The sequence below is a fragment of the Myotis lucifugus genome, unplaced genomic scaffold (assembly GCF_000147115.1).
Source record: "Myotis lucifugus unplaced genomic scaffold, Myoluc2.0 scaffold_19, whole genome shotgun sequence".
In the NCBI taxonomy this organism is placed as follows: domain Eukaryota; kingdom Metazoa; phylum Chordata; class Mammalia; order Chiroptera; family Vespertilionidae; genus Myotis; species Myotis lucifugus.
Window position 1 is genome coordinate 9,926,465 of NW_005871067.1, and position 18,078 is coordinate 9,944,542.

Sequence of the window (18,078 nt, forward strand, 5' to 3'; positions counted from 1 at the left end):
TAACAAAATGTCTAAGCAAATGTTTTTAAGAACTTACAATAAAATTTTCAAAACTGAAAAACAAAAATATTAAACAAATTACTTTATAGTAGAGGGTATCATAAACTTACTTATGTAATACAGCAGGCAGACTTTGTGCTAGAAACAAAAGATGGGATCTAAATTAAACAAGAAATTCAGGGAATGGATACTCAAATTTCTGGTTAATTGAGGCTTAATATTAAGGAGCAGGGGATATTTAAGCATCGAATTTTATTTATGAAAATAAATACTTTCTCAAACATCAGAAGTATACTTCTCTGCTTCAGAAAATATTTTTTCCCTTTTATAAATCAGAATCCCACTGTTCATTTATCAGATATATAAACAGTATCTGGTTCATTTCTTAAACTTAACTACCAATGTCACCCTTCAGATGCTGATGCTGTTACATTTCCTAATGTTTTTCTCCCAATGAAACAAGGGCCCATGATAGGGAAGACGCTAAAATATGCTTACATAAAAACTTGTCTTAGAGATATTTTATTTATGAATAATTCAGCAAGTATTTATTGAAAGCCTACTACATTTCCAGGTCTAGAAAGAGCAAGACAAACACAAGGCCTGCTCCAGAGAGCTCACCATCTAAAATACAGCAAATTGAGCACTGGTTCTGAATCACTAATGAGCCTTCATTTCATTTTTAAAGATTTGAATAGATATTGATTTCCTCTGTAAGGGCAAATAAAAACATTCCTTATGCATATCATTCTTTAGATTCTCATAAAGGGAATTATCAAATCTGTATGTTGAAAAGGCCTATAATTTGCTTTTTCCAATTGCCTTCTGCTACTTATGACAATGTCTAGTATCCCCTTCTGTTATCTCAACACAACACAACACAACACAACACAGCCTCTGCACTTTTGCCTATCCAGCTGTATTTTGTGACAGCTTTCTGTTCCCCTTCACTGTTGTCTTTTGCTACCTGGGCTTCCCCATCTTCCCTTTCTTGGCTTCTTATTCACTTGATTTATCTTAACACTTCCTTAAAAGTTGGGCCTTCAGTGAGTATAATTAATTATTATTTTCCATTAGCATTTTCTTGACCTTTGTTGTGATTTTCAGATCTTCTTTACAATAGTCTCTTCCTGAATGCGGTTTCCAAATATCCTCAGAAAGACGTTTCTTGAAAATTCCTGTTTTAAAGTCTGTATTAAAAGAGACTGATAAAGAATGCATTACTCAGCAAAGGATGCTTCTACTTTATTTTCAATTCTTACCATTACAAGAATTGGATTCTGCAGGATCATAGTTAAAACTCTTTGGTGAGGGCTATCAATTTTACACATAGGGGCTAGGTCAAAAAATTCAAATTTTGAAATTTTGGTTCTCTGATATTAAATTAAAATTTATATAAACACATGAAGCTTGAAACTTAAAAAAATACCTAAATGTAAAAAGTTAAGACATTTAAGTATTCATTGATATGTCTATATCCTTTATCATAAACAGTATATGATTAAGAATTCAACTATTTTTTTCCCTCCCCCCTCCTCTGCTTCCCTCCTCACTTCTCCTTCTCCCCTCAACTATTTTTGAGTCTGCAAATCAGATCCTTCAAGTAACCTGCCCTGTGTAATCCATAAGCCTTTTAAAATTTTACCTTAAAGACAAATAGAAAGATTCAACAAATTTAATCTTCCAAATGTTCTCAGAATTATCCTCCAGTAAAAAAACACAGTTGGGTAATCCATTTACCCCAAATGAACCAGCTGTGTGTGCTGTGAGGTAGCAATGAAAGACTAGGATCTTCTGTAAAAATGATACCCTCAATGCATAAGCATTCTCTCTTCACATGAAGAGTGAGAACAAAAGGAAGGGACAGGAAGTAACCTTTCATTATTTCATCAATTATTGGTGTTTTCATAGTATTTTAAATGCCTGATTTCAGTTTTACAACAGCAATACCCAATATTTATTTTGAAAGGTAATTCTATCTTTAAGTAGAGGATATTAACAACTTCCAACACGATCTCTAGGAATAATTCGCAGTTCTGAACCATGCTTTAGGAAAACATTTCCTACACAAACAAACAAAACATAAAGTTAGGTGTTTAAAAAAGAGGTTATCATAACATTCCAACAATTATATACAATAAACAAAGCATTGTAAAAAAACAACAATAAAGCACTGTAAAGTAAGTAGGTACAAAAACACAAACATCATCAGAAACTAATTCCATGCTTTTAAAGCCTTGTTGCTATTCTACTCACATCTTTACAACCTAATCATATGTCTGAAAATTTTAAATATGAACATTAGCCATAAAAATGCTAATACACTCAGCAAATCATAATGTAAATCAATTTAACCATCAATACTTGCTTTAGTACACAATAAAATACCTAAAGACCGCAAAAATAATGAATCTAAATTACCACAAGTCAAAAAAGTTTGGAAACCCTGACCTATTTTGGTTCAATTAAATGATGAGATTTACTCTGTGTCCCATAAAGTATACCTTTCAACTTTAAGGGAATACAACTGGTAACATATTACAATAAGCAATAATTCAAATTAACGTAAATTGAACATTTCTAGAATAAGAAAACAAAACCTTTAAACCTAAATTTAAAGGCATTTATGCCATAAAATGCCTCATGATTTTCAATTAATAACCTTTTCAATTTAATAAAATTTATAATATACCTAAAACAACTGATTTAAATTTTAAAAAATTACAATTTTAAATCCCTCTTCATTTTCTATATGGCCAAATTTCAATCCCAAGATCTACGAGAACAATGTAATTTTGTTATAAGACAGAAGTACTTTAGAATATAATTTAAACATAAATACTACTCAAGATTGAGGTTCATTATATTAATGCATGCTTAACTTTAAAAAGGGTACATTTAAAAAATATATAAAACTGCCTGTTAAAAAGGTGAAGATGACCCTGCTTGCCCTAGCCAGTTTGGCTCAGAGGATAGAGCATCGACGTGTGGACTGAGGGGTCCCAGGTTCGATTCCGGTTAAGGGCACATGCCCGGGTTGTGTACTCGATCCCTGGTTGGGGGCGTGCAGGAAGCAGCCGATCAATGATTCTCTCATCATTGATGTTTCTCTCTCCCTCTCCCTTCCTCTCTGAAATCAATTAAAAAAAAAAAAAAGATGACCCTGCTTTCTTGTTAGGACACCAATATATAGCACTGTATAATGTTATATTTGAACCTCTGAGTGTGGACTAAGCCCTCTGAAATTTAAATGACTGTACCTCTTTGAAATAATAGCACTTATTGAATGCTCACTATGGATAAGGCAATCTTTTAAGCACTTTACATATATTACCTCACAACTACCTTATGAGGTAGGTCAAAACCATTATTCCAGTAAGAGTACAATCTTATCTTCAGAATTTTTGTTATGAGTGTTAATATCTTTAATGCTTATTAGTCAGGGTTTCCCTTAGTCAAAAGCATAATAACTAATACACATAATGAAACAAATTATTATTCAGACCCATAGGTGAAGACTGGCATATAATCCCTAAAAGAACATCTATAATCCTGGTAAAATCCTATCCAGTCCAATCAACTGACATATATAGCTCCACCCACATCTCCATGAATTTCAGATAGATACTTACCAGCAGTCTGTGCAGGATTTATTCCTATTCCATCTAGAAAATAAATTATAAAATCATCTAAATTATTTCTAAAGCTAAAATGGTTCAATAGTAATGAGACTGGCCAAAATACTGCTGCTGTGTATATAGGCACAAGCCAAATAATTTAAAAAATATATATATATATATTTTTATTGATTGCAGAGAGGAAGGGAGAGGGAGGGAGAGAGAGAGAGAGAGAGAGAGAGAGAGAGAGAGAGAGAGAGAGAGAGAGAGAGAAAGAGAGAAACATCAATGATGAGAGAGAATCACTGATCGGCTGCCTCCTGCATGCCCCGTACTGGGGATCAGCCTGCAACCCGGGCATGTGCCCTGACCGGGGAATCAAACCGTGACCTCCTGGTTCATAGGTCAAAGCTCAACCACTGAGCCATGCCTGCTGGGCAAGCCAAACAATTTAAATCCAAAAACATGAATGACAATCTTTTGGATAAATTATCTACTGAAATCTATTACTATTGTGCATTCACACACAGTGGTAGATTAAACAAGAGTATCTGTCAATGCAATGATCCTGATAAGGTCTACAAACATAATTTTTTAAAATTCTATTATGCTATACAAAGTGAAAAATACACCTCAGGTATGTCATTAATCACTTAGTTATTGCTCTGAGGCTTACAAATCTTAAGGCCAGAAGAGCCCATAAACTCATCTAATTCAAGTTCCACTGACACTTGACAAAAGTTTATAAAACACCTATGAATCTAAAACTTTGTAGAAAGTAGGCTAGCTTTCTTCTAACTAGAGAAACACTTCAATGTGACAGTATACAGAATGTTTTAGAATGAGAAATTTTGTCATATCTAAACTAAATCACACTACTGTCTATTAAACCCATTTTCATAGCTTACCCTAATGGCACAGAAAATCACTCACTAGCACCTAGAAATATTATGGTGTATTCCTGAAAAATAGTTAAGCCCTCACTGCCATCTTTACTCCTCATCTTATATCAGTATTTTCTCATAGAACTAGGTTCATCAAACTTAATTATTAGTAGTGTTTTAAGATATTCAGAATTTAAATTATATATCTAATTGGATAAAATCCTCATCATTGCTAGTATGTAAGAAATAGATTTCATCAGGAAGGCAACTACAAAGTACAGCAAAGGTACATTCCTACTTAACTACCTAAATTCTATAAGCATTTATCAAAAAGCTTATTTTGAAAAAGAAACACCTGGTAAATAAAGGTTATTTTCAGTAATAATCTGGCAAGAAGTGATCAGGATATAATAAGATATTACAAAATGCTATCCTATACCAAAAAGCATAAAGAATCTGAAAAGAGCTAGCTATGGACAATAACCTTGACTTAGTATTTACAATTATGTATTTCATTCATGTTGATATAAAGTTTGGGTTTTTTGCATTCAAGTTAAATTAATTAATTTGACTTCTTTTAAATAATTTCTATAGTTCTAAGGTAATAAATAATTTTTAAATGAATTCTTACCATTGGTAATAATTGCACTTGTGGCTGCAGAAACTTTAAACTAAAGGGGAGAAAAAGAAAAAAATTTCTATACACACACATACTCTATAAAAGATGGTTAGTTTAACAAGAATGGTGTACAGATCATTCTAAAATGTGGCTTTTCTTTCAGGATAAGTCACATCATAAAACAAAGGGCTAATTTAATTTGCTGTATTTTTTAAAAATATTATTGCCCTCTAAATACTACATTTCATTCTAAAGAATACCATGCACCTTATTTTACTCACTGCAAAAACAAAACAAAAATTCACTATCAATGAATCTATGACTCAATCAATGTTTACTCTTTCGGACTTAGAATTGTTGCTTTCTTTCATAAGCAAAAATAAAAGCAAAACGATTGCTTAGAACCGTGGTCGGCAAACTGCGGCTCGCGAGCCACATGCGGCTCTTTGGCCCCTTGAGTGTGGCTCTTCCTAAGCCATAAGAGTACCCTAATTAAGTTAATAACAATATACCTACCTATATAGTTTAAGTTTAAAAAATTTGGCTCTCAAAAGAAATTTCAGGGAGAAACCAAGATGGCGGCATAGGTAAACACCGGAAATTGCTGCCTCCCACAACAACTTCAAAAATACAACGAAAAGACAAAATGGACATCATCCAGAACCACAGGAAGGCTGGCTGAGTGGAAATTCTACAACTAGAAGGAAAGAGAAGAGCACACAGACTCAGAGGAGCTGCGGAAGTAAAGTGCAGAGGTACGGAGGCTCGAGCGCGCGGAAAGGGGCTGGCACCTGAGGACGGGGCTGTCTTTTTGAATCGGGAGGGAGTCACAAGCTCCTGACTGCTCTGAACTCCAGTTCCGAGAAGTCTCTGGGGACCCAGGACTCATACGGGGAGAAACTGGACTGTCTGGCAGCAGGCAGAACTCAGAACTTGAGGGTGGCTTTCCCTCAGAGGTGCTTGCAGCAATTACCGGGACACTGAGATTAGGGGCCCCTTAGGGCAGGGCTGAGGATCAGCCATAGCTGCTTGCTCCACCCTGTTGATTCCCTGAGACCCTGCCCCACCCAGGCTGCAGCAGAGGCTTTTGCATATGAATGCTCTGGCCCTTTGCATTCTGAAAATTACCTAACAAATTGCAGCTGGGCCAGACAGACCCAGAACTTCCAAGAGAAGGCCCAAGGCCCCACAGCAGCTTGCATTACTTCACAGCTGGGCCTCATCTGGGCACCTCCAAACCCCAAACAAGGAAGGGGAATCTGCAGATCTCTTCGTAGCTCCTGCTTGGTAGCCTCAGACAGAGGCTAAATTAGCACCTCCTTAGATCCAAGAGCCAGTGTACCCAGTGGTCAGAGTGGGACCATCCAGATTACAACTCCTCAGATCAATAAGGGACACACTCAGGGGGCAGATTCAGTGAGCACCAAAGCCCCACTGAAACAAGTCTTGTCCAAGAAGGGTGTCTCCAGCTCAGAAGTTCTCCCACTGCAGACACAGCTGATTCTCACAGCCAATTGGCCTGGAGGTCAATTCCTCCCAGTGATACCTACAACAATCAAGGCTTAACTACAACAAGACTACAACAAGACTGTGCACAAAGCCCACAAAGGGGTGCACCAAGAGTGTCCACCTCAGGTAATTGGGGAGCCTGAGCCACAGGACCCTATAAGACCCCTAGCACACAAAGCCAGTCTACCAACACAGGGAAGCATAAAAAATGCGGAGACAAAGAAAACAGGTCACAAATGACAGAAATGGAGGAAAGCAAACGACTGGATATAGAGTTCAAAACCACGGTTATAAGGTTTTTCAAGAATTTTCTGGAAACCACCGATAAATTTAGTGAGACCCTGGAGGATATGAAAAAAGACCAACTAGAAATTAAGCATACACTGACTGAAATAAAGAATAATATACAGAGATCCAACAGCAAACAAGAGGATCCCAAGAATCAAGTCAAAGATTTGAAATACGAAGAAACAAAAAATACCCAACCAGAAAAACAAAAAGAAAAAAGAATCCAAAAATATGAAGATAGTGTAAGGAGCCGCTGGGACAACTTCAAGTGTACCAACATCCGAATTATAGGGGTACCAGAAGAAGAGAGAGGGCAAGATATTGAAAACCGATTTGAAGAAATAATGACAGAAAACTTCCCCTACCTGGTGAAAGAAATAGACTTCCAAGTCCAGGAAGCGCAGAGAACCCCAAACAAAAGGAATCCAAAGAGGACCACACCAAGACACATCATAATTAAAATGCCAAGAGCAAAAGACAAAGAGAGAATCTTAAAAGCAGCAAGAGAAAAAAAGTCAGTTACCTACAAGGGAGTACCCATACGAATGTCAGCTGATTTCTCAACAGAAACTATGCAGGCCAGAAGGGAGTGGCAAGAAATATTCAAAGTGATGAATAGCAAGAACCTACAACCAAGATTACTTTATCCAGCAAAGCTACCAGTCAGAATTGAAGGTCAGATAAAGAGCTTCACAAATAAGAAAAAGCTAAAGGAGTTCATCACCACCAAACCAGCATTATATGAAATGCTGAAAGGTATTCTTTAAGAAGAGAAAGAAGAAAAAGGTAAAGATAAAAATTATGAACAGCAAATACGTATCTATCAACAAGTGAATCTAAAAATCAAGTGAATAAAAAATCTGATGAACAGAGTAAACTGGTGAATATAATAGAACCAGGGGCATGGAAAGGGAGTGGACTGACAATTCTTGGGGGAAAAGGGGTGTGGGGGTGCAGGAAGAGACTGGACAAAAATCGTACACCTATGGATGAGGACAGTGGGAGGGGTAAGGGCAGTGGGTGGGGTGGGAACTGGATGGAGGAGAGCTACGGGGGGGAAAAAAAGAGGAACAACTGTAATAATCTGAACAATAAAGATTTAATTTTAAAAAAATAAATAAGTAAAAATAAAGAGCTGCTAAGAGATCCAAAATATTATGGGCCTTTAGAGGCAGAATTCACTTAAAAAAAAAAAGAAATTTCAATTGTTGTACTGTTGATATTTGGCTCTGTTGACTAATGAGTTTGCTGACCACTGGCATAGAATATTCCTAAAATTTCTTTGTGGAAATAGTAAGTTCAAATAAATGCTCTATTGTGTTTAATGGGAGGCCAACCAAGGCTTAGAGTCCTTCCTCAAATTCTCCTTTCGTGTATTGCTGACTTAAATCTCACACAATGGCAATACTCTAATTATACCACCAGGAAAATAATAACTAAGTTCAAGTATTGCAGGTGATATCAAGATAATTATGTGATTGCCACATGGCTAACAGTGATAGTAAGACTCCAGATCTATTTTTAGAGATGTTGTAAAAGATGTGTTTTCTAAATCAATGAAATGTGGTAAGAAACTTGTTGTAGTTAAAGTCAGAATTCTTCTCAATGCTCTAAAGACCAGCAGTTGTCTAAGTATATTCATGTCTTCATAATTCATTAATTTTTCCAACAAGTATGCCCTTCTATGCTATGGACAAGTTTTGTAGATATTATAGTTGAGTTTGTTGTAACCAAATAAGTTTGAAAACACGACGTTATATTGATATTCTTTTCAAAATTTTCAAGTATGCTGCTAATACTTTAAAACTCCAAGAAGAAAATAGTGAATGAAGTATTTCCCATACTTTTTGGCCAATGATCCCAGTTTTTCATGGAATTGTTTTCTTTTTCTTATTGGTGGTTCTAGTTCTCTAGGAAAAATAATCTGGGAAACACTGTTCTAGGTATTTATAATGGTCACATATGCATAATTGAGGAAAACAACTGAAAGCTTATTTTAACTTATAAATGGAAGAATCCCATTTTAAGAATGGAATTATGCATAAAACAATTATTACAGGATTATGTACCTAACAACAAATTTTACTGTCTATATGGCACATTCTTAGTTGTAAATGTCCTTTCACAGATTTAAGAATTTTAAATAAACCCAATTTAAAATAACTTAAAAAATTACTAAAAGGTTGTACTACTTAATAAAACTTTGACCAAATACCCAAATTAATTAGAGGATATGTCAGATTTCCAAAACTTGAATATTACAAAGTTTCTCGTTCCCTACTGAGTGTGTTTTATTCTTAGATTATGTCCATTTTAAGATAAAACAGGTTTCTTAGTCACATCCATATAGTGGCAACATATTTCATGAACATTAAAAATCAAAAGCAAACAGCTGATACCACTTTTCCCTTCTCCAGAATGTAGAAGCAACAAGAAAGCTAAAATTTGGGGAAGCATCACTAGTAAAGTAAATTATATTAACTACTAGTTTTGTCCCAAATTACTGACAAGTTTCCTCTTGGGTGCAAAGTGTATTTTATGTTTCTCAGTTTTCATTTATTTTCTTCCTGATTTCATAAGTCTTAAAATTTACAATGTGAAGCAGCTCTTCTCATGCTTTGACAACTCACTACTAAATTAACCCAGTCATGTAGTGGGAAATTTTATTATATTTTTATTAAAAGAACTTTACTAGGGATTTAAATCCACATTCTCTGGTTTGTCAAGTCAAGTCTTGTTCCTACTGAAACATTCTACAATGTCATCTTGCGAAAGGCCTTCTCACTGTTAACTGAAAGTCATTACTTTTCTAAATGTATAACACCCGTGATTCACAATAATTATAAGCTATATTAAAACTTTAACCAATACATGTGATTGGGTGAAGTTATTAATTTTCCACTGCATGTTTGTTAAGATGTTCTTATCCTCACACTAAATGACCAGGATGACATCAATGTCTTTGCCTTATAAAAAACACATTATAAACCAATTATAAAATAGAAAAATAAATGTCATTTTTATAAATACATTCTGTAAGTAATAATAAAATAATTAAATATTATTATTTGTTATAATAAATAAATCATTGCAAATTTATAGTAAAATAAATTACTGCAAATTATAAATACAGATCTACTTCTTAAATTAGAATCTGTGGAATCTGCTATGTCCCAGGCCAGGTATATTTCTTACAAGTGATCTGTATAGCAAAAAATAATGATGATGCTATATTCAGATTTATTTCCCATTTCTTTTAACTTATTCTTTCTACATGAAGAATAGATCAAATCTGGCTATAAAACATGTACTACCATTTTTCAGTTTAATTCTAAATGAGTGATAAATAATGTCAGTGGTCCCTGACAATAGTATGAGGGGCTGAGTGCTGATGAGTTGTTTATTTTCCATTAATCACTTTAATAAAGGATTATAGGTTAAGCTGGTTTCTTATTTAACTAAAATTATTTTCCATAATTATAAATTTTTTCTGAAGATTCTGAACCAAAATTTAGATTTGAGTTCCTCTGTACCAGTATAGCACTTTTAACTTCACATACTTCCTTTTACAAATTAAGAAATTTGAGGAAGAGAAACTGAGAAGCTTGCCTATGTCATACAGATAGTGAATGACACATTTACAATAGGAATCTTAAGTCTCCAAGTCACATTTGGGTGCCATTTCTACCCAAGCTACTCTTCCCCATGGCATGTCCAAAGAGTTGCTTTATAGATTTCTCTAATGATAATTTTGAATGGAAATTTTTCTCAAAAGAGAAAACCAAAATATTTTTTAAAAAGCTAGACACTTTTAAAAATAACTTTTACTGACAGTCCACATACACAAAAATTTTGAAAAATATGACAGATATTTTAAAAATTATAATTCTAGAATAAAAGGTAGTAAAAATGAATATACACACTAGAATGATATGTTGCTGCTTAAAAAATTTTACATATAATTGAATCTTTTCAATTTCAATAAAAATTCCTTATATTTCTCAATGGCTGCATTGGATATGTCAATTTAAACTCATTCTTCTTATATCTGTCAGTAAGTCTTAACTTTCATTCTACTTATATCTGTTAGTAAAGCTTAACTTTTTGATAGCATTAACCTAGTAATAAACCTACAGAGAAGTGGTGTGTTAAAAGTACATGCAAAATTTAAAGATTTTTGAGATACACTGTCAATCTGTATTCTATACAGGTTGTTCCAATTTCTATACTTACTTCTTCTGCTGCAAACTTTAAGACTGCTGTAAAAGGTGTACTTTCAGGAACACTGAGTCTGAAAGAAAAATTAAAAATAATTTTTTTAAAAGCTGGTTTTTTAAAGCTCTTTGTTCCTCATATTAGCAATTTTAGCAGACCTAAATAAATTTGTCTTTTGAGTTTAAAGATTGTGTATTTTTATTGCATACTACATTATGAACTCTAAACAACAACAACAAACAAAACAAGCAATTAGGCTTAAATTAGATTCTGCCATAGCTCTACCTGAATATCAACACCTATATAGGAACAGATTTATACATTCTTAATACTTTGATACAAATAGGTCTTATCAATAACCTATACAGTGAGGCCTTGACTTACGAGTTTAATTCGTTCCATGACCGAGCTCGTAACTCAAAGTACTCGTATGTCAAATCAATTTTCACCATTACAATGACACGTGATGCTGGGCTGATGTTGTGGCATTCACCGTGACGTTCGCTGCGCCAACTAGCGGTGGGGTATCTGAAGCTGGCTCGTAACCCGAATTTTAGCTCGCAATTCAAAGCAAAAAATCGGCCGAGAAACAGCTCCTATCTTGAAAAACTCGTTAGTCGGGACACTCGTAAGTCAAGGCCCCACTGTATAGGGCCCTAGCCAGTGTGGTTCAGTGGATAAAGTGTCGGCCTGCGGACTGAAGGGTCCTGGGTTTGATTCCGGTCAAGGACACATGCCTAGGCAGGCTCAATCCCCAGTAGGGGGCATGCAGGAGGTAGCCAATCAAATATTCTCTCTCATCATTGATGTTTCTATCCCTCTCTCCCTCTCACTTCCTCTCTGAAATCAGTAAAAATATATTTAAAAAATAAAATAACCTATATAGGAGCTGATTTATACATTTTTAATACTTTGATACAAATAGGTCTTATCAACAATCTATATAGGAGAAGATTTATACATTTTTAATACTTTGATACAAATAGGTCTAGGATATGGGATGCTGCTTGTTTCCAGAGATGGATTTCAAAAAGTTGAATCTCTCCTTAGTATTCAGTCCACACAACTTTTTACTCAATGCAGGAATGTCATTTTCATTACAAGAAAAGGCTACCTGTGGAAGCATCACCAGATCACAAATGTTTTCATAATCCTTTCTGTGCACTTTTAATAATCAAGTCTAAAAGAGTAGACCAAGTTGATGAAAATGAGTATGTTTACTATGGCAAAATGTAAAGTCATTTCCCACAAAACTCTTATACCTCCTCAGATCAAGGGCTTAATAAAATCTGAAATAACATTTGGAGAGTGATGCATGATTTTGTTACTGACTTATACAATGTCAAGTGTATTACAGATTGCTGATAAATGGTCAATCTATGAATTTTCCAATTTAAATACTTAAAAAAAAAACCTGATATTATATCCTTAAGAAACACTTAAAGACAGAGAAGGTAACAAAAAAAAATATAACAAATATAATATTCTTAAGGTAAAATGAGTTACAATCATTAAAGACAGAAAAACAGATTCTTTTTCACAGCAGGAAAAAGAGACTTACAAGCTAACATATCGCTTTGAAACTTCTCTATTTGTAACCACTATATTATTCTTTAATGTTTTAATACCAACTTCCATTATGTAACATTTTCACATATAAATCCCATTTCTTAGTGTACAAATTGAATAGAAAAATTATTATATCTGACACAGTGCATTATGACTTCAGTATGTGTGAATAGAGTTTGGCTGCCCCAACTCCTCTAAAATCCAACTAAAACAGCGGTTCTCAACCTGTGGGCCGAGACCCCTTTGGCGGTCGAACGACCCTTTCACAGGGGTCGCCTAAGACCATCCTGCATATCAGATATTTACATTACGATTCATAACAGTAGCAACATTACAGTTATGAAGTAGCAACGAAAATAACTTTATGGTTGGGTCACAACATGAGGAACTGTATTTAAAGGGCCAGAAGGTTGAGAACCACTGAACTAAAAAGTGAAAATAGTTATCATTGTTTTTACCTTTCTTTACTTTTCTGGGGTGGGGGGGGGGGGAGGAGGAAAGAAAAAAAAAATTCTGAAGTGCTGGAATCCAAGATCAACAGTAATTAATACAAATGCAAGAAGTCAGGTCAGAAGGCTGAATAGGGCTTTGATATTCAGAAGGCTGAATATGTGCATTGTTATTACCTGCTATTGATTCAATGACCGAAGGCAACCCCCCCAACCTGATAATCTTTCACTGTTTACTAAACATTACCTTTGATATGTCTGTTTGCATTCCTAAAAGGCAATTTTTTATTCTAGTAAATAAAAAGAAGATGAGTGCGGAGATTCAGTGGAGCTTAGTCACTTGAACTAAGTTCATATCTGGCTTCCCCCATAATTTCCAAATTTATATCTCTTGTCTTGTATATTAATTTGCACATAAGCTCTTTCTCCAGGCCTTTGAACCCAGGCCACGCAGGCTGTGGCCTCACACTAAACGGTAGGCATTGTTTAAAAATTATCTAGTAAGTTGGCAATGTGATAGTTTACAAAGTAAGGAACAGAACTGCAAGTATTTTTGCATTACATTCATAGTTTAGGTCCTGAGATTCATCCTCAAAACGACAAGCTCTAAATCTTAGGGTTTCGATTCCCTTTTTAAATGGAGACTGGCAACATCTTTGTAACTAGATGTCATATTGATATTCATTAAAATAAAGTTCCACTTGTACAGTTGGGATTATGCAAAGACAATGCAATAAAACAGAAAAAAAATACTTTTTAATGTATGTTCTATGTGGCAGAAAATTACAGAGGAACTCAGAGTTACTGTGACGCCATAGACTTTATCTAGATTTGAATTTGTGTTTGCCAGTAGCATCATTTTGTAAAATGGCAGTTACACATTATACTGGTGTTTTGAAAAAAGGGGGAGAGCAGGCGCACTATTGTGTATATTAAAGTGAATTTTAAAAATAAATCAATGGCAAATCTGTTTTTAAAAAAATGTATATTTCATATAAAGAGAACTATGACACAACAAGTGCTGTTATAAAGAATAAGAATAAAGTTTCTATAGGAAATGAAAGAAGGACAAGATGAATCCCCTAGACAATTATAGAAACCTGCAGAGGTAAATTTCATTTTTATTTTTAAAGAGTATTGTTTGTCAGGAAGTGGACTGCATTCCCATCAAAGAAAAGAACATGTGTAAAAAGCAGGGAGTTAAAAAGACTTGCTTTTCAATTTAGGAATAGGGTGGCTGATGCTTTGTTAAATAATGGTGGTAGTAAGAGGGGAGAAGAGGTGGGAAGTCTGGAAAGACTGGAATCAGACTAAAAGAGGCAAATGTTGTTTTTCATTCATCCTTTATATAAAGGAGAATGTTTGATTCCAACATTTCCATAACCTAGTAATGACACCAACAGTGACTGTATCAACAAACAAAAACACAGAAAACTCTGATATTGCCCAGAATAAATTTAGAACTGAAACATCCTTCATAGAATTCAACTATTAGTAATGTTAGAAACTCAAAAGGAAGTTTCTCTATCAAAGTATGTTTATAAGTTAAAGAATGTTTTCACATGAATCTTAAAGAGTTGCTTTTACTAATACTAGTTACTATTTACTTTGAATAGGAAACAGTATAACTACCTTTACATACACAGGTAAATATATTATGCATACTTTATACACACAAACACAAGTATACACACTAAACAATAGGTATGCCTATTAAATTCATCCAGTCACCCATATTAATTGAACTGGTACAATGTTCCAGCCACTCTTATAGATACTGATGCTGTCCTGCCCTGTCCTTTCTCTCTCCATCCTTCTCAGAATTTCTTTTTTAAAGCCTATTTATATATTTATGAGAATAATCCAGTGTAAAGGGAGAAATCAAAGATGAAGAGAGGGTGATCTTTAGACTCTCTGCTTTAATCTTGAGAAGACTGAAACAGGTAAGATGCAGAGCCCAAGTGGTACAACTGGCTTTTCATAAGTCATGCTGATGGTTTCTACTCCAATAGGATTGTAGACAGAAATTATAGGTATATACATATAGTGATAGCTTTATAGATGTGATGGAAAAATGAGAGAATTTTCCTCTGATGGCTTGAAGGAAACGAGGAAAGGAATTGCAGGGAGTGTGAAAATACATTTTTTAAAAAAAATCCTTTCAGAGAATAAAGAGGAAAATATACAAACTTGGAAAATGTAGCAGTGTTGGTTACTATTGAGCATAATTATTAATTTTATGTCAAACTCATCAGTCTAATTGTGTAATTTTTTCCAGGAACATTCAGGTCTATACAGAAAAGTTCAGAATTGGTGTTTCACCAAGTGCTTGGAGTTTGGGGTGGGGGGGGGGGCGAGTATCAGAGTTGAGGGTGTTTGCAAGACAGTGACTTTAAGCTAGATAAGAAGTTGGGTAAGGAAGAGGGAAAATTTAAAAAGAAGTCTCATCAATGAATGAAAAGAAACATTTTAAAGAAGAAATATTAAAGTAAATCAGAAGTAAGAAGACAATGTGGTTAACCATAGGAGTATTTAAAAATGACATTTTATAGGTGGAGCAATTACTTGAGATTAGGCAAAGAGATTAATTTGGAGATAAAGCAATTGAGAAAGAGAAAGGCTAGGAGGTTACATGGGTCCCAGAGAGCTAAATGAGACTGATAACAGCTGTAATAGTTCAATTAGGTAGGCCCCGATAATAATTACTTAACTAATAAACATTTATCTATATATATAAAAGCCTAAGCCAGCGGTTCTCAACCTGTGGGTCGCGAACAATGAAAATACATCCTGCATATCAGATATTTACATTACGATTCATAACAGTAGCAAATTTACAGTTATGAAGTAGCAACGAAAATAATTTTATGGTTGGGGTCACCACAATATGAGGAACTATATTAAAGGGTCGCGGCATTAGGAAGGTTGAGAACCACTGGCCTAAGCGACTGTTAGGACAGGACGACCTGCGGTAGCAATGATGTGCACTGACCACCAGGGGGCAGATGCTCAATGCAGGAGCTGCCCTCTGGTGGTCAGTGTGCTCCAACAGCCAACCTCCCATAGTCCCTCCCCTGGCCAGCCCCGATTGCCCACCAGGCTGAGGGGACCCCACCCCATGCATGAAATTCGTGCACTGGGGCCTCTAGTTATATATAAAATCCTATTGAAGACCTGTTCTTTGCTATATTTTATACGGCTTCCAACTGCAATGACTGCAATAATTCTTACCTGCAATCATATAAAGGTCTGAAGTATCCGGTTAGAAGGTCCATATTGGACCCATGCTAACTGCTAAAGGATAAGCAAAGGCCCTGCATGAATAAATTGCCCCATTTCTGCATTTCCCACTTCTACTAATCACTCTTTTTTAATCCTAAACATCATTAGGATATGATTTAAGGCTCAGTACTTTGTGGTGCCCAAGTCGTGTGTCCCTTATACACAAAAAGAATCAGAAGCCTGAAAGGAGTAAACATTCAAGTAATTTCGAAATCTGGATTGAGATGTCTTCTCTTACTTCCTCTAACAGCTGGTCAAAGTCGTGAAAGACCTTTCTAATCACGAGCAGACAGGGACTGTTTAAGGATTCCAGTAATCACCAGAGCCCTGTCCACAAAGTCCTTCCCAGCCACCACCACCAAATGAGTTCCGAGCAGCAAGTTGCCCCTCACCCTGGAGCTAGGGCAAGTTGACACTGAAGAGGAGCAGTCCGGGATGCCTCGTCTCAGTTACAGGCGGGAAGGGGAGGCTCCCGGAAGGGCGCGGGTAGGGGCGCAGGGAGGGAAAGGAACGGATGTGGGCTGCTGGGGTGGGAGTTGTGTGGGCTGCCGGGCTCCATCCAGCCCGGATCTACTCAGCCACCGCAGGGGAGCTACTCACACTTTGTACGGCAGCCGCGGGTCCGACGTCAGCGTGATCTTAAAGGAAACCTTGGACCTGAGAAAGAGCGGAAGAGAGTTAAGGTCGGGCAGTGGCATCAGGATTGGGGAGGTTGCGGGTAAACACTTACATGGTGAAGCGGGCATGGACTAAGACGCCAACTTCCTTTAGCAGTCCCACTTCCGCCCCGGTTCCCGAAGGGCTCCTCCACACTTAGGTCCCTGGCGCTGGCACGCTGGGGACCTCCAAAGTTGCTGTTGTCCAAAGCACTGCCTGAAAAATCGGCATCGGATGCGCATCTAGGCGGAGACTCCTAATTACAAATACCTACTGATTTAGCATTTACATATCTGAAAAGAACGTGTGGATTGTATGAAATTAATATTTTTACAAATGCTTTTATTTGCTGCCATATTTCTGTCAGGCATCACCAAGGTGAGTAGGACTTTTGGTCCCAGCAGGCCTTTCGGGGGAAGTCTGTGTACACTCTGGGCTGTGAGCTGGCCGGCAGGGGGCGGGGCTCTCCGAAGTAGCGCAGGTGCCCAGGGGGCTGAAAAGTACAAGTAGATTTTCACCGGACTTTCGGACTTTCGTATTAGCAGTGATACCCGTGTTGGTGTACTGTAAGAATTTCAAACCATATAATAAATACCTGGCTACTTAGGGGCACTGACCTCTTTTCCCTTAGGTTGTCAAGGCCAACACAACAGTAGCCTTTTGATGTAAATGAGTCAGAATTATACTTTTTAAAAAATCCAATTGGCAAAAAATATATATTTTTTGGTGTGCCACAGAACTTTAGTAGTTTATGTGGGCCATGAGATGAAAACAGTTGAAAATCACTGGTATTGGTGTCCTTTTGCCTTTCCAGCAACCTGATCCTGTTATATCATTTAAATCTTTCATATTGTTTTCCTTCACACTTTACTTTGTAATACTGATGTCAATTTAATTTGCACAGGTAAGAGAGTAAGTAGGTGAGAAAGACAAGATCCTGCGCTCAGCAACTTGAAGTCTAGCTGGGAAGATTTAAACCAGGGCACTAG

General features: G+C 36.1%; 1 protein-coding gene across 6 annotated transcripts; it reads right to left on the reverse strand.

The window, feature by feature from the left end:
- Nucleotides 1–506: 506 nt before the first annotated feature.
- UFM1 (ubiquitin fold modifier 1) lies at nucleotides 507–17,250 on the reverse strand. 6 transcript variants are annotated; one of them, XM_006085560.3, is made up of 6 exons: nucleotides 17,163–17,250; nucleotides 17,033–17,089; nucleotides 11,151–11,208; nucleotides 5,133–5,172; nucleotides 3,633–3,665; nucleotides 507–1,205 (listed from the first exon to the last, which is right to left on the reverse strand). In XM_006085560.3, coding segments are annotated over exons 1-6 (339 nt in total). In that variant the 5' UTR covers nucleotides 17,165–17,250; the 3' UTR covers nucleotides 507–1,056. The 6 variants fall into 6 exon arrangements, with proteins under 6 accessions (XP_006085622.1, XP_023607025.1, XP_023607029.1 ...); XM_023751257.1 differs by lacking the exon at nucleotides 17,163–17,250 and having other exon boundaries at nucleotides 17,033–17,160; XM_023751261.1 differs by lacking the exon at nucleotides 17,163–17,250 and having other exon boundaries at nucleotides 507–2,063; nucleotides 17,033–17,160.
- Between the last annotated feature and the right edge of the window lie 828 nt (nucleotides 17,251–18,078).

Coding starts and splice junctions, on each gene's coding strand:
- UFM1 (XM_023751257.1), bottom strand. CDS start 17,130: ATGCCACTGCCCGACCTTAACTCTCTTCCGCTCTTTCTCAGGTCCAAG. Junction 11,209..17,032: donor CCGCGGCTGCCGTACAAAGT/GTGAGTAGCTCC, acceptor TTTTTCTTTCAG/ACTCAGTGTTCCTGAAAGTA. Junction 3,666..5,132: donor AAGTGCAATTATTACCAATG/GTAAGAATTCAT, acceptor TTTATTTTCTAG/ATGGAATAGGAATAAATCCT.